The sequence below is a fragment of the Puntigrus tetrazona genome, chromosome 12, assembly GCF_018831695.1.
Source record: "Puntigrus tetrazona isolate hp1 chromosome 12, ASM1883169v1, whole genome shotgun sequence".
Lineage (NCBI taxonomy): Eukaryota > Metazoa > Chordata > Actinopteri > Cypriniformes > Cyprinidae > Puntigrus > Puntigrus tetrazona.
The window spans coordinates 19,531,787-19,547,825 of record NC_056710.1 but is presented as its reverse complement, the minus strand read 5'-3'; the positions used below and the strand labels follow the sequence as shown (position 1 = coordinate 19,547,825).

General features: G+C 36.9%; 1 protein-coding gene across 4 annotated transcripts; it reads left to right on the top strand.

The window, feature by feature from the left end:
• Positions 1–1,022: 1,022 nt before the first annotated feature.
• LOC122355084 lies at positions 1,023–15,934 on the top strand. 4 transcript variants are annotated; one of them, XM_043253069.1, is made up of 26 exons: positions 1,024–1,136; positions 1,237–1,272; positions 1,367–1,449; positions 9,117–9,214; positions 10,031–10,066; positions 10,152–10,184; positions 10,433–10,468; positions 10,554–10,586; positions 10,889–10,927; positions 11,010–11,039; positions 11,520–11,653; positions 11,746–12,009; positions 12,090–12,185; positions 12,292–12,421; positions 12,509–12,642; positions 12,745–13,014; positions 13,095–13,190; positions 13,276–13,411; positions 14,061–14,084; positions 14,161–14,193; positions 14,286–14,419; positions 14,503–14,802; positions 14,882–14,977; positions 15,063–15,195; positions 15,272–15,354; positions 15,441–15,934. In XM_043253069.1, exons 3-26 carry the CDS (start codon positions 1,436–1,438, stop codon positions 15,519–15,521), a joined length of 2,463 nt encoding a protein of 820 aa, XP_043109004.1. In that variant the 5' UTR covers positions 1,024–1,136; positions 1,237–1,272; positions 1,367–1,435; the 3' UTR covers positions 15,522–15,934. The 4 variants fall into 4 exon arrangements, with proteins under 4 accessions (XP_043109005.1, XP_043109007.1, XP_043109004.1 ...); XM_043253070.1 differs by lacking the exon at positions 14,061–14,084 and having other exon boundaries at positions 1,023–1,136; XM_043253072.1 differs by lacking the exons at positions 10,554–10,586; positions 10,889–10,927 and having other exon boundaries at positions 1,023–1,136.
• Positions 15,935–16,039: the final 105 nt, after the last annotated feature.

The following is a 16,039-nucleotide window of genomic DNA, read 5'->3' as shown; positions in this document are numbered from 1 at the left end:
ATGTGTCCCGTGTGTCGTCTTCAGCCGTGTCTTGTTAATTTAGCGATTTCCTTCCTATATTTAAGTCCTGTGTGTGTTTGTATTCAGTTTGTCCGATCGTCAAGGTTAATACGTGTGGTTTTTGTTCTGCCTGCCTGCCTGAATATTATTATTTTGTCCGTTTGAAGAGACTTAAATCTGTTTAAGTTTAATTATTCGCGTCGAGTGCTCCTTCACGCTAAACCACACGCGAAAAATGTATATTCATTGCATATACTGTAAGACTACATACAAAGACATGAAATATATACATTTTGAGCAGTACTGTACTAAGGAACAATGTCCACTGTAATACTTTTTAAGATAACATGATCAGCATCTCTCTCTCTCTCTCTCTCTCTCTCTCTCTCTCTCTCTCTCTCTCTCTCTGTCTCTCTCTCTCTCTCTCTCTCTCTCTCTCTCTCTCTCTCTCTCTCTCTCTCTCTCTCTCTCTGTCTCTCTCTCTCTGTCTCTCTCTCTCTCTCTCTCTCTGTCTCTCTCTCTCTCTCTCTCTCTCTCTCTCTCTCTCTCTCTCTCTCTCTCTCTCTCTCTCTCTCTCTCTCTCTCTCTCTCTCTCTCTCTCTCTCTCTCTCTCTCTCTCTCTGTCTCTCTCTGTCTCTCTCTCTGTCTCTCTCTCTCTCTCTCTCTCTCTCTCTCTCTCTCTCTCTCTCTCTCTCTCTCTCTCTCTCTCTCTCTCTCTCTCTCTCTCTCTGTCTCTCTCTCTCTGTCTCTCTCTCTCTCTCTCTGTCTCTCTGTCTCTCTCTCTCTCTCTCTCTCTCTCTCTCTCTCTCTGTCTCTCTCTGTCTCTCTCTCTCTCTCTCTCTCTCTCTCTCTCTCTCTCTCTCTGTCTCTCTCTCTGTCTCTCTCTCTCTCTGTCTCTGTCTCTGTCTCTCTCTGTCTCTCTCTCTCTCTCTCTCTCTCTCTCTGATTATCTGATTATCTGATTACAGATGGACTCAACCTGGTTTTAGTTTTAACTTCATCATGAGAATTTCACAGCATCTGCTGGTGTTCATGTCAGTCCTGTCTCTGAGTTAGGTGTCTTTGATCAGTCTTAACATTGCGAAGTCAATATAAAAATATTTTAACAGCCAGGGCACAAACAGCAAATGTAGCAGGTAATTATAGATCTTTTATTTATCACCAGATCTGTTTGAAAAATCAGTGAGCAATTCCATGAGGACGGAAAACTGATCGTATTCGTGTTCTTTCTTTCAGATTTCACCGCACTGGAAAGCACCACATCGCCAGCAGGTAATTCAACAAATTAATAAACATCTTTTTCTGTTTGTGTTTGTTTGTTCCATGTAACACAAAGATGTATTATTCTCTTTGTGTGCCCGTTTAGAAAGAACCATAGGAGTTCGAACGACGCCAACTTCATTTTCAAACCTAACACAGAGTGAAAACATTCTGGATGTTTTGCAGAAAGTGAGTCTTCTGCGCCTTTTGTTTTATGAAATAGAACTAGCATTGAGACTGTTTCGCAGAGAGTAGCATTTTTACAGTATATAGAAATAAAATGCATTTTGATCGGTCTATCCACGTTTGTTTCTGATAAAACAAGGGCTTGTCGGCCTTGGACTGTCAAGTAGTTTCGAGATGAAGTTAAACAGACGCAGCCTTGATATCAGCCTCATCCATGGAAGGATATTAAAACAGATATATAACTTCTATAAGAAGACAAATACTCAACCAATTTGACTGACTTCTTTTGTTTGTATAATGCACAGTTTTAAGCTTGCTTCATTTGGATTGGCAAAGAAGAAATTCTATTGAAAAAGAGTAGTCTACACAAAACATTGAAATACTGACATATAGCCTGCAGTGCATTTGATATGAAACTGTGACTGAAGAGCTTGTTTTACTTTATTTTCTTTACTCACCACGAGAGGGAGACAGCAGTTTAATGGCGGCGAGTGAGAGACTCTGCTAGTTTAAACAGCTGTAGGCTATGCATGTATTTAATCATTTTCAAATATTTTATGATGGTGGCTTCTGTTTCTTTCCCACTCCCTCCCTCAGATAAAGCAGTGCATCCAAAAAAAGCAAAAATAAAAATTTTTTGGTTTGTACTTGCTGTATAACAATCATTTGCCGCTAAGCTAACTGGCAAGCTGTAGTTCTGATAATAATATTGAAATTTGTCATCGATTACTAGATTACAAACAATTAAAACCAATTGATTTTGCTGTGGAAGCCATCTTTTGTCGAGACGCGGGAATTAACACAGCGCAGTGCATTGTTGGTATTTTTAGCAACTGAGGATGCATTAATTGTACAGTCATTAATGCTGTGTATCTAGCATGTGTTAGACAAGGAAAACGGAGGCCGATCAAATGAAACTTAGTGGACCTGTTAGTCTGCAGTATATTGTAGCTATATTTTATTTAGCAATCGATGACACTGGATTTATAGATTCTGCAATGGCTATTGATATGGTAATAATTGATATTGTCACTCATACCCATTTTTTTTAGAAGCACTAAAGTGTTGTGATCTACTTAACTGAAGTGGCTTCTCACCTGTTTATCAGTTAGATCCTCATTCAGCACGTTCTTTATGAATGCAGTCGTTTCCATAACACTTAAACAAGGGGAAAATAGTGTTTAGTAGTGTTTTGTGAAAATAGCATTGCTTTCAATAACAGTGCCTCAAGGAATGTTTTTAGTCATGCTTGGGTTTGTGATATGTAAATCCTATTTGCGGAAATCTGAGATCATATCTGAACAAAAGACTGCCAAGGTCAGTTTCCCAAGGTAATACTGACAACAGCGAAGGCTGGTAATTTTACTGAAGGACCTTCAGCTGATGCGAGCTTGACTAATGTGACCTACCTGATTTCTGTCAGTTACACTACCGTAAAAAGATGGCTGACAATTACAATACAGTTTGTATTGATAGTATGGTTCTGTTCTGAACTCCCTTTGCATGGATAAGAGCAGAGAGAGCAGCAATGATACTTCAAATCAAACACAAAATGACAGCAAAAATCTTTAAGTAACAAGCATTTAGCCCTTGCCCAATGAATGAAACAAGATTGCTACCAAAAACCTGCATAAGCCACAAGCATGTTGACCTTAACCAGCCCCAGTATGCAGCCTGGACAATGGGGCCTCCATGGTCAATTTTTTTGGAGAAAATCCCAGATGAAACTAAGGCAGAACACAGTATAACATCAGTTACTGCTCTTTGACTTTGTTTTGGAAAGCTCAGATTAGTTACAGTGCATGGTGTTCATAAATATTGCTGTGCCAGCCTGGAGTTATACGGTATTCTACCTTTGCATTAAAATCAGTTGTGTATAATTTAATGTCACAAATTGGATTCATGAACCCCTGCTCGTTAACCACGAGACCACGCTCACCACGCTCTTTCATCATATTGACTCTTGCACAACACTACCTGTTGCACTTCACCCTGGACTTCAGTTCCCATCATCCATTGTAATAATTGCACACAGCTGTAACCAATCGCACACACTATTTAACACCTACTCAGTTCCTGCTCAGATTGTTTAGTATTGTTTCAGCTAACCTAGTCATAGTCTTGCCTTGTCTGTTTTGCCATGTTATGATTTTCAACTTTATATTTTAAATTAACCCTTGTCTTGCTGTTTCGGAGTCTGTTGTTTCCTTGTTTGGGTTTATTGCTCCTGTTATCGGTTTACCCCTTTTGTCTATTCCTTCGGATATTGTTCGCCGATCAACAACTGTGTTTGTCGTAGGATTATTCTTGTTTATCGTCCCAACCAAATCTGTGTTATGACCATGTTTTATAATAAAAGGTCACGTTTGGATGTGCTCGTCTCTCGTTCCTGTAGCCTGTTACTAAATACTTGGCCAAACAAGGATCCAGCAGGTGTTCATGTGGACACTGGTCAGGTCTGGACACTGAAAAATTGTACTAGCCCTAAAAGGCCTACGATCCTTAAAGAGCCATGTTCTGGAGTTTTTGGCCATCGCTAACTTTTCCAATTTACTGGACATTATTCTGAGAGAGATTTTCTGTGATTGCTTAAATCAACTGTTACAATTTTAATTTAGATGCGAGGGTCTGGATTGTGGATTGTTTTTAGATTGTGCTCTGTGTATTGTTGACTCTTTGTTGATTGTGGGTGTAACGGGGGAGGAACATGACGCCGCTTCTTTGACTGAAATGCCAAATGCAACAATTTGCACTCATAAAATAGTGGCCACAACAATACCGCGTCATGTCTCTACATGTGCTACCATTCAGGAGTCCTATTTCAAGTGCTATGTCTAATGAACTCTCTGTCAGTGCTGTTCTAGATAATGTGTCTAATGTTATCCATTTGTCCAGTTTCAGTGACCACAATTTCTACCGGTCCAGCTTAATGGTATTCATCTAATCTTAAACTGTCAGCCTGTCCCATATCAATCCATGAAGCAGCCTTTCCCAATATACCCAACATTGAACTGTCTGCACATCCAGCCACACACAAGGAGATAAACTCTAAGATTGGTGCCCTATCTGTAACTGACCTAAATCCTGCCCTTGAACCCTTAACCTGGCCCGCCATTAACCCAGTAACAATGCTTTCCATATCTGCCACGTTAATCCCATCACAGCCGTAGAAACCATTCATAATCTGTCTTCTTATTCTGTCTCTCCAAATGTATCTGTCTTGCCAGTCCTAATCAGAGAGTTCGTTTATCAACTGTTTTCCTGTCCAGTCCCAATCAATGTGCCTAATTTTCATGTTATGTTACATAACGTTACATTTCTGGAGCTGGGAACATTACGGTTGTGTTTCTGTCTGTGAAGGGCCAGGTCGCTCTCAGATCAAAAATATCTTAATTTGTTTTCTGAAGGTGAACAAAGGTCTTACGGGTTTGGAACGACATGGGGTGAGTAGTTAATGACAGAATTTTAATTTTGGGGTGAACTAACCCTTTAATAAATCTGTCCAAAAAATTACATGGATTGCGATCTAACAAACCTCTCCATAAAGCACTGTATAAAGCAACTTGGCAACAATAATTAATCATCATATCAGCATATCACATGTAAAAACTGTAACTGTTCACAGTTAAATCATTTTCCTATCTGTTCTTGTAACTCAGTAAAATCTATTGCAATGAAATAACATCTATTGCAATGCATTCTTTAATGTTAGCAGACATTGCCAACAAACTGGCAAAAATCCCATTAGTATATGCTGACTTATATGCTGTGGCTTTTAAGATTTTACAGATGTTACAATAATGATTCTGTAAACGGTGATCAGCACCTAAATATTGTATATAATTAGCCTGACATCTGCATACAGTGCAAAGGCGGAATACCATAAACATAGTGGTTTGAGATCATTTTTGTGAAAAATTGAATTTTCAGATTTCCAGTGTCATTGTATAATTCATTTATAATCACATGCATACTTAAAATACCCTGAAAAATATGCATGCAAAGATGATAGTGAAAGAGCTTTCTTTCTGAGAATTGCATTCAACTTTGGAACACAGCCAGTAAACATTCCAGCCACTAAAGAAAGTTGGCAATGCATATATAAACCCGATGCTAACTGTGCCAATATAGGTAGAAGAGCTCTTTGGAATAAGCTGCTTGAGGCAAGTACAATATCATCCTTGCTTGTGTAATGGTTTAAACATTACATATTAATATTAACAGAATTATGTTATTTTATTAAGGATATATTTGAGACCACAGGCTAGTAAAGCAATAATTCTATCAAGTATTTTACGATTTTAAACACCATTTTGTGTGAAAGCTCATTATTTAATATATATTCACCTATCTAGAAATGTATTACCACTTTATGTAAATTGTAATGCCTACAAGCATCATTAAAATTGTAATTCAAATGATCACGAGCAATGATTTGAACATACGTTATACAATGATTAAAAGCGCTTATTAATGCACATCAAGGAATATTTTGTTAGTATAGTATATTGATTTTAGTGTTGAGGAAATAAAACATTTAGGTCTTGCACCTAAATTATGTCTTTACCAAAAACATAAATAAATGATTAGATTATTTGTAAAGATGTGAAAATGGTGTGAGTATTGGTCATTTGGGACATATTTTGAAATCAGAATGACTGCACATGAGGGTATAAACATTGATTTACAAATGATTTAAGACGTGCAAATAGTAAAAGTCTACTCAACAAATATCTTTACAGACTGATTATGATTTAATGCAAATATTAACATGAATAGTTTGTGAACTGCTTGAAATAGCTAATTAAGCTATATTTTCACAAAATTTGTGAATATAAAAATGATCGGTGATTAATATGTGAACTGATGCTTAATGACATTTGCAAACATTCAAAATCCATTAACAAGTATATATAGCTTATGATCATTATCATTTTGTAGATTTTTAAGATGCATTGAAAGTCTTATGATTTGTAAACATTAACTAATGATCCGTTAAGCATTATGTAATGTTTGTTAATAATTTATTAATGAAGCTTTTAAACAATTGTTTTAAGATAAAAAGGATCGTGTGAATCCAAGGTTTAATGATATTTTAAAATTAACAATTAATTTAATTTATCTAATTTTTCTAGATACGTGTATATATTAAGTAATGATTAGTAAAACTTTTTGATGTTTGATAATGATTTATTAATGAAGGGCATTATTATAAAGTGTTACCAATAATGAGAATCGGTCCCTATGCTGAAGTGCAAACAAAGTCATATTCATTTCAAATGTATTTATTTATTTATGTAAAACTCCTGTTAGACAACAGAGCAAGAGTGAGAACACTGAATAATTTACAAGAGAGTTTGTCTGTGTAGTCTGAAATATGCTATTATTATCTGTAACCATTAATTCACACACACACACACACACACACACACACATATATATATATATATATATATATATATATATATATATATATATATATATATATATATATATATATATAAAAATAAAATAACTTAAAATAGGCGAGAGAGAGGCAGTCCATAATTAAGGTGAATGAAGAGTGATTAATGACAGAATTGTACATTTTTATCCCTTTAAATATTCACCATCAGCAAATAAATATCCCGTGCTGATCAGTGCATATAAATAAAAAAAATAGCAATGCTGGTGACATATTTTGAACCTCTATTTATAACTGCAATTATTCAAGTTTCCAAAGTAAAGTACTGTAGCATGTAATCACATGTGCTGTTTACACACAATAGCTGATGCCTAAGCCAAAGTGGAACCTGACTTTTGTATTACTTTCTCCTACGTTCTCTTGAACCATTTTAACTCTGATAAGCTAACAGAAGTCAAAATTAAGGCAACTGATTGGCTCTTTTTGAGTTACTGTAAGTTTAGTTTACATTTTAAGTTTTCAGAAGTTGAAGATTTGTATTACAGTTTAATTAAATGCTTTCTTTACGTCTCATTAAATATTATAAATGATGACAGCTCGATTTCTAATAACTTATGCCATTGTATTGAGGGATGGTTCACCAAAAAATGAAAATTCTGTCATTAATTCTCACCCTCACGCCAAACCCGTAGGACCTTTGTTTATCTTTGGAACACAAATGAAGATAATTTGGATTTAATTCAAGAGCTTTCTAAGCCTCCTGTAGACTGCAACCAGAGGACCATTTAAGGCTCAGAAATAGTAATATTTCAAAGTAGTCCATGTGACACCAATCGGAACAAGGATAGTTTTAGGGTGAAAAAAATAAAATAACATTTGTATTCAACATTTTATTCTCTTCCGCTTCTGTTTTTTATGCGGACGTTTGATGCATCTTTGACCCAAATACCGGATACTAAAAACAGCTACAAACTCAAAACCTAAAAAATGCTTAGTCCCTCAAAAGTGACTTACTTTCTTCAGCAGTAAACTAAAGACCCGTGGCAAATTGGTGATTTGGGGAGTTTTATAGACTCTTGTGTGTATTTGGGCAGGCCCCTTTTCTTAAACGACCTCATTACATAATCTCAAAAGATAATTCTCAACATGTTTTTGACAATTATTGACCTACGGAGTCCAGAGAGTTGTACTGCGGTGTTTTTTATTCCATTGAAAAACCTGGGACTAGTTTGCAAAAGCAGGTTCATCACGTCTTCATCATTAAGAAAATCGGTTCATCATCAAAAAACGGATTGATTTCTCCTTTGAACTGCTTTGTAACAATCGAAAGTTCTTTTTTTTGTTTGCTTGTTTTAATATTTATTGATATTCACTCAATTTTTCACGATCACGATCACGTAACACTGAATCCTGGAGCGATGATGGTGAAAATTCTGCTTTATTCAGCAACAAATTACATTTTTACAATATATAGTATATTTAAATATCGAAATCCATATATTTTATTCTATACGATCGAATGAATGCCGCCTTGGTGTCGTGAAGATACTCAATTTAACACAATGTCTCTAAACTTTTGACAAGTAACGAAAATGTCAAAGTTGTCAAATTGAATTCCTTATACCCACAGTTCATGACAATGTAAACTCTCCACTGTCATACTGGAATATCCAAAGCCTGTTTTACTAGTATTTTTACTCACATTTTCCATGAACGTGAGAGACTTTTGATTTAATAGCTAACATACCAATGTTACAGGCAAATAAGCAGAAGATTAAAAAACATAAACAATAAACCCTGTGTGCACTGCAAACCGGTGTGTTGTGAATACAGTAAAATACTGGTTTGCAGACTGTTTTTAAATCAATTTACAAACGTGACTTTTACGTCACTGCTTTTTCTGCGAATGGGTAAAACGGTAGCATGCAATAATAATAATAATAGCGGGATTACTACCTTCTAATAAAAGTGCAGAATAGCAGACGCACTAGCTGAACTAAATGAAAATACGTCTTTTAACATTGTTTGAGCATGCAAAATTCAAAATCAAACTCGCATCAGTACTTTTTTAAAAGTGGTCTTTGATTCATCAACAGTTAGTTCAAGTTCAGGAACCCAAAATACCTAAGCTAGTAGAATTTAAGACAAGGGTTTACTTAATCTTAAACGTCTGGGTTTGCAGATTGAGATTGGTTTAACTGCACTTTAGAATGATAAATGCAGTTATTATTCCCATGGAAAATAATAAAGCTTTTTTCGATTGCAGAAGGACACCTGCATGCGGGTTTATCTCTGACTTCACCATCATGAGACTTTCTCTGGCTTCACAGCATCTTCTGGTGCTGCTGTCAGTCCTGTCACTCAGTAAGGCTTTATTTATCTTCTGTCTTAAAGTGCTAGTTCACCCACAAATGCTTGTGGTCCTGCTGAACCAGGTCCAGCCGTTCTGACCCGGATGATTTCAATCAAGTCTTATGGTCGTCCCCACATTTTTTTTAGCGCTGTGGAATTTTTTGCATATATTTATTTGATCGTAATATCCAAAAAATAAACAACATACAACTTTTATTGCATAAAAGAACAAGCTCTGTGTTGATCAAAAGCAATAAATAGAAATAATAGATGTATAAAGGGCTATAAAATACTTTCAAAGGCTTTCAAACTCACTGAAGGCTGTGGATGTCAGGAGCAGGACAGAAAAAAAAATATGTCAGAAAGTTGTAGGCATAATAAAGGAGCAGTCTGTAACTTCAAATGGTTATTGAAATACTTGTTTAATTTATTTAATCATTTTTGCAAGATGTTAATCATTTACAGGCGAAAACCTTTCTGAGAAACAACTAAAACCTTGCTCCACCTGGTGGTGATTTTTTTTTTTAAATAAGTTGTACCCCTGACATTGTTTTTTTTCCGTGACAAAAGAACACAACGCACAATTGTTTCTTACTTATTTTTGTCAGAAAATAATTAGTCTGGATGCCATGGGTTATTTTTGGCGATGTGTTTAAAATATGGAAAAATTAAGAACGCAAAAGCACCGACATGGAGTGGAGAAGTAGAAAGAAATAGAGATTAACCCTCAGAAAAAGCCCCAAAATGTCGAACGCCAATTTTATAATTTTGTATATGAGAGCATTTGTTAAACTACTTACTGGAGTATTTTTGTTTCTGTTCATCCAGCAAGCCCTTCATCGACGACCACCACAGATCCATCAGGTAATGTTGTGACTGATGTTATGTGAAGTGTTTTTTAATGTAGTTTACAGAAGCGTTTTATCTTTTAATGTCTTTTTTTTTTCAGTCAATGCAACGACAGCTGAACAGCCATGGACAGGTAGGCCGGTCACTGTAAATCTGATTCTGACTCAAAAACGGTTTAAATATTAGCAATGAAAAATGAGTGATTGTTTTCGATTCGTCTAAGGAGTGGATAAGTAGAAAGAGAGATCCTCAGAAAAAGCACTAAAATATTGAAGGCTCGTTTGAAATCTCCCTCACCGACTTAACGTTTTGATGAGAAATGTTTATATGTGAACAATTATTAAAAGGAGTATTCAGTGGTATCCGTCTTTGTTCATCCAGCAAGCCCTTCATCGACGACCACCACAGATACTTCAGGTAATAATGTTGTGAGTGATGTTATGTGAAGTGTTTTTTAGTGTAGTTTACAGAAGAGTTTTATCTTTTAATGTTTTTTTTTCAGTGAATGCAACGACAGCTGAACAGCCGTTGACGGGTAGGCCATAGCCTTGACTTTTGAGTTAATGCTGTGTTCAAACCAGAGTCACTGTAAATCTGATTCTGACTCAAAAACAGTTGAGATATTAGCAATGAAAAAGGAGTGATTTGTTGATTCGTCTGAGGAACACAAAATCCCAGACATAGGGTGGATAAGTACAAAGAGAGGTCCTCAGAAAAAGCAATAAGATATTGAAGACTCGTTTGAAATCTCCCTCACCGACTTACTTGATGAGAAATGTTTACATGTGAACAATTATTAAAAGGAGTATTCAGTTGTATCCGTCTTTGTTCATCCAGCAAGCCCTTCATCAACGACGACCACCACAGATACTTCAGGTAATAATGTTGGGATTGACGTGAGCAATGTTTTTATGTACTTTACAGAAGTGTTTTATCTTTTAATATTGTTTTTTAACAGCCAATACAACAACTGCAAACCCATGGACAGGTAACTGAGCAGATTATGTTTTGAATTAAAGCGATAGTTCACCCAAAAAGGAAAATGTGATGTTTATTTGCCTACCCCCAGGGCATTCAAGATGTAAGTGACATCTGTCTTCTTGTCTCCTTGACTTATTTTTTCCTCAAAGATTTTTAACTCAAACCATTGCGATCCGTCAGTCGTATAATGGAAGTCAATGGGACTCAAATTAAACACAAATTAAACCCTGTATCATCACGAGCCACAGGGTTTAATTTAGTTTTGTCTGTGTTTTTTAGTGCCATTAACTGCCATATGACTGACAGACCGCAACGGTTTGAGTTAAAAATCTTTATTTGTGCTCTGCTGAAGAAAAAAAGTCACCTACATCTTGGAAGCCCTTGGGGTAAACACAACAACATCAAATTGTAATTTTTGGGAGAGCTGTACCTTTAACGTCGCTGTAATTACAAGTTTGTTCATATCAAGTGTTCATTCTCTCGGCAGCGCCAGCAATATTTTATCCGTTCGGCTCGGCGGCAGGAGACACTCAACATGTTGAGACTGGTGGAGAAAGCTACTATTCCGTTGGCCTTTCAACTCCGTTTAAGTTCTTTGGCCGAACATACAGCAACATATATGTGAGAATCCAGTTCCATTACCAGTTGAAGTATGCCAGATAAGCAACGTCAAAATTTTATTTGTGGATTTGAATCGATTTCTCAAATTGCAGGTTAATTATAATGGACTCCTTACGTTCAACGTACCTTCAACGTCAGGATCATACAATCCCACCAGAGGAGCTGAAGATTTCATCGCTGCGCTCTGGAATGACTTTGATGACTATTACAGCGGTGTGTTCTTGTATCAGCAGTACACTAACGGAAGCGTCCTCGCTCGCGCCACTCAGGATATCAAACAGCATTTCCCTTCAGTGACCTTCACTGCTTCTTGGGTCTTTGCCGTCACTTGGATGTATGGCCTTCAGCCAAACCCGGTAATATATTTTTCCTGTATATTATATTGCAGGCCACATACTTTAAAATCAGCTAACGGTGTTGTTTCTTTTCTTTTCAGGCAATCCTGTTTCAAGTGGTTTTAATTTCAGGTAGTGGTCAGTCTTACTTTCTGATGAATTATGGTGACTGCACTGTGTTATATAATCAAGTGGAGGTAAAAAAAAAAAAAAAAAAAAAAAAAATTACAGGATTGAAATAATACTACATATATTGTATATCAGCTCTGTATGTATTCATAATGTTTCTCATGGTTTTAACAGGCTGGATACGACACAATAAACTCCATAAGTCATTTTGTAATTCCTGATTCGACTAACGGCAATTACCGAAACCTGAAGAACACGACTAACGTAAATGTTCCTGGTCGTTGGGCATTTAATGCATGGGCAGGTATTGATTGACTTTTGAATTAACGATGTGTTCACACCAAAGTCGTTGGAGTTACAAGATTCTCTTTTGTGTTCATTGTCCCGGCAGCGCCAGCGATATTCTATCTATTCGGCTCAGCTGCAGGAGACACAGAATATTCTCTTACTTCTGATGAAGGCTATATATCGGCTCCCTTCTCCATTCCGTATATATTCTTTGGCCACACGTACAACAGCGTATATGTAAGCGTTCAGTTGCACTGCCGATATGCAGTAAATATGAATACAAATCTTACGATAAGCAATCTTTTTCTGCTGGGTTTGAACTTATTTCTTGCATCACAGGTTCATTATAACGGACTCCTTACGTTCAACCAACCTCAACCAGCATCTGGACCTAACTACAATCCCACCAGAGGAGCTGAAGATTTCATCGCTCCGCTCTGGAGTGATCTTGATGACTATTTCAGCTGCTTGTTCTCGTATCAGCAGTACACTAACGGAAGCGTCCTCGCTCGCGCCACTCAGGATATCAACCAGTATTTTCCTCAGATGAACTTCAACGCTTCTTGGGTCTTTGTTGCAACTTGGAAATACGGACCTCAGCAAAACCCTGTAAATGTTTTGATTTGTATTTTTTCTTCTGGGTCACATACTGCATGTGTTATGAATCATGATGTTTCTTTTCTTTTCAGGCAATCCTGTTTCAAGTGGTCTTGATTTCAGATGGCAATCTTTCTTTCTTTATGATCAATTATGGTGACTGTGCTGTGATTTATGAACAAATAGAGGTAAACAAACGTCACAGGATTTAGATAATATTTCTATATTGGTTCTGTGTATATAAGTAACATTTGTTTCTCATGGTTTTAACAGGCTGGATACGACACAATAAACTCCATAAGTCGTTTTGTAATTCCTGATTCAACTAACGGCAATTACCGAAACCTGAAGAACACGACTAACGTAAATGTTCCTGGCTGTTGGGCATTTATTTCCAACAGTGAATCAGGTAGGAGTTTCATCAAGATTATGTGCCACTTTATTAATATCATATTATGGTGTCTGTGTGTCGTAAGTGTCCAAGAGTCCAAATGATACATGCACTATGTAGCACAAATATAGTTTGGCTCTTTTGACAGCTTGCTTGTGTTTTTGTACAGTTCTTTAGATAAAAGCATGTGGTAAATGAACAAATGTGAGTGCTTATTTCTCAGCTTTGAGCTCATCTATACACTAGTGTACTCCTAAAAGACAATGCAAAACTTTCAGCAGATGCACACAATTAAAAAGTGTTTCTCCTAGAAAAAGGACCAAAATATTGATGACTTTTCTACAGTGTTATTTTATTGGTTATTTTATTATTTGATAAATTATTCTTTAAAAGAAAATGTCCCTTTCACTAGTAGGTCCTGCATCTGACTTGAAATGGCTATTGGCTTTTATCTATTTTTTTTTGTGATTTTATCGAAGAGGCACTACTGGTATTGTTTTCAGACATTTGGAAGCTATCACTGAAAACTGGCGGTCTCGACAGATGATGCTTTAGCACAACATCCGATACTCCTGCATTTACATATTTAACCGTTTACGTGTCATTTAGCATCCATTTGTGAGTTTGTGGGTTGCTTAAAGGTGCTTGTATTTGTTTTTTCTTTCAGTACCTGCCACAACGACCACCACAGGTAAACATGTTGTGAATGATGTTGTGTGCGATGTTTTTATGTATTTTACAGAAGAGCTGTTGTTTTTCTTTAACAGTCAGCACGACAACAACTGCGCAGCCGTGGACAGGTATTTATTGACTTGCAAATTAACGGTGCGTTTACGCCGGAATCCCTGCCCACATCTTCATTTGTGGTTTTTTGTTTTCGTTCTCCTGGCAGCACCAGCAATTTTTTATCCATTTGGCCCAACGGCGAGAGATGCCGAACGGCTTATTTCTAGTGATGAAGCCTATGAATACGTTGCCTTATCCACTCCGTATACATTCTTTGGCCGCACATACAACAGCTTATATGTGAGGATTCAGTTCCATTGCCAATCTTTATTAAATAGTGCAGAGGTTGTGATAAGCCATAATTTTATGCCATGCATTTACAGGTTCATTATAATGGACTCATTACGTTCAACCAACCTCAGCCAGCATCTGGACCATACTACTATGTTGCGAGAGGAGCCGAAGATTTCATCGCTCCGCTCTGGAGTGATCTTGATGACTTGGGTTGGACGGGCAAGTACTGGTATCAGCAGTACACTAGTGGAAGCGTCCTCACTCGCGCCACTCAGGATATCAACCAGTACTTTCCTCAGACGAACTTCAATGCCTCTTGGGTCTTTGTTGTCACTTGGGACTTTGTCGCGACGTCGGATATGAATTCATTTATTCGTCACTTAGCCCAGGTAAAAACAATAATAATTTACTAATTCTAGCACAAGATAAAAAACTGTATACATTAACTTTCATGTGTTTTCTTTTCAGGCAATCACGTTTCAGGGCGTTTTAATTTCAGATGGCAGTCTGTCTTTCTTTCTGATAAATTATGGTGACTGCGCGGTGATTTATGATCAAGTGGAGGTAAAGCTAACATGGCGAGGTTAAAATTATATTATATACTAGCTCTGTATGCATAAATAACATTTGTTTCTCATGGTTTTAATAGGCCGGATACGACACAATAGGCTCCTTATACAACTTTGTAATTCCCGGTTCAAATACTGGCTATTACGCCCCAAACCTGAAAAACACGAGCAACGTAAACGTTCCTGGTCGTTGGGCCTTCATGGCTGGAACGGGTGAGAGTTTCATCAAGATCATGCATCTGTGTGCTGATGTTATGTAGCACCGTCTCACATTTGTGTGTTCGTTTAGAAAATGTCGTTGGACTGCAAGTGAGACTTCGATCATTTTCAGACCTAACACAGGAAGGGAACGTTGAGGCTGTTTTGCAGCAAGTAAGTGACCGGAGCATTTCATGCTTTAAGGAGCAGAAATATCATACATTTTTAACTATTTTTTGTTGTTGTTGCTTTTGTTTCAGATAAACGAAATGCTGGTCAGCCGCGGACTGCCAAGTAGTGTCAAGATGACGTTAAGAAAAGTCACGAAGACACAGCCGTAACGCCAGCCTCACGTTGTCGCCATTTCTAAAGATCTGTCACTTCACAGGACAATTTTGTATTTTTTCACTGTTTAACACTCAATGATGCACAAAAAGTTTATTTTCTGTCTATTAAGTGTGAATAATCTTTGATCCACTCTTTTCTCATCACACTTTTGTATTATCAGAACTCTAATCAGACTGCTCTGTAATATGTGAATGAAATTCAACCTGTTCCTCCGCTTCTCCATTTACTAGAAGCACAGCTTATGTAAGATAACTAATATTTGACCTAACTGTGAACCCCTTGCTTTCACATAGTCTCTTTTTTAAATTGCAAAACGTAAATGTAAATCATTTTTAAGCATCTTTGTAAAAGAGGTTGTCTTTAACAATAAAAGAGGCTTTACACCGCATAAGCCAATCAGCTGCAAGCTCGTTTTAGATTTTTAATACCTAGAAGTGGTTTGAGAGAAGTTGCCTGCTCTTTCGCTCACCACAAGAGGGAGAAGCAGCTTAGCGAATGAAACGCTTCGATG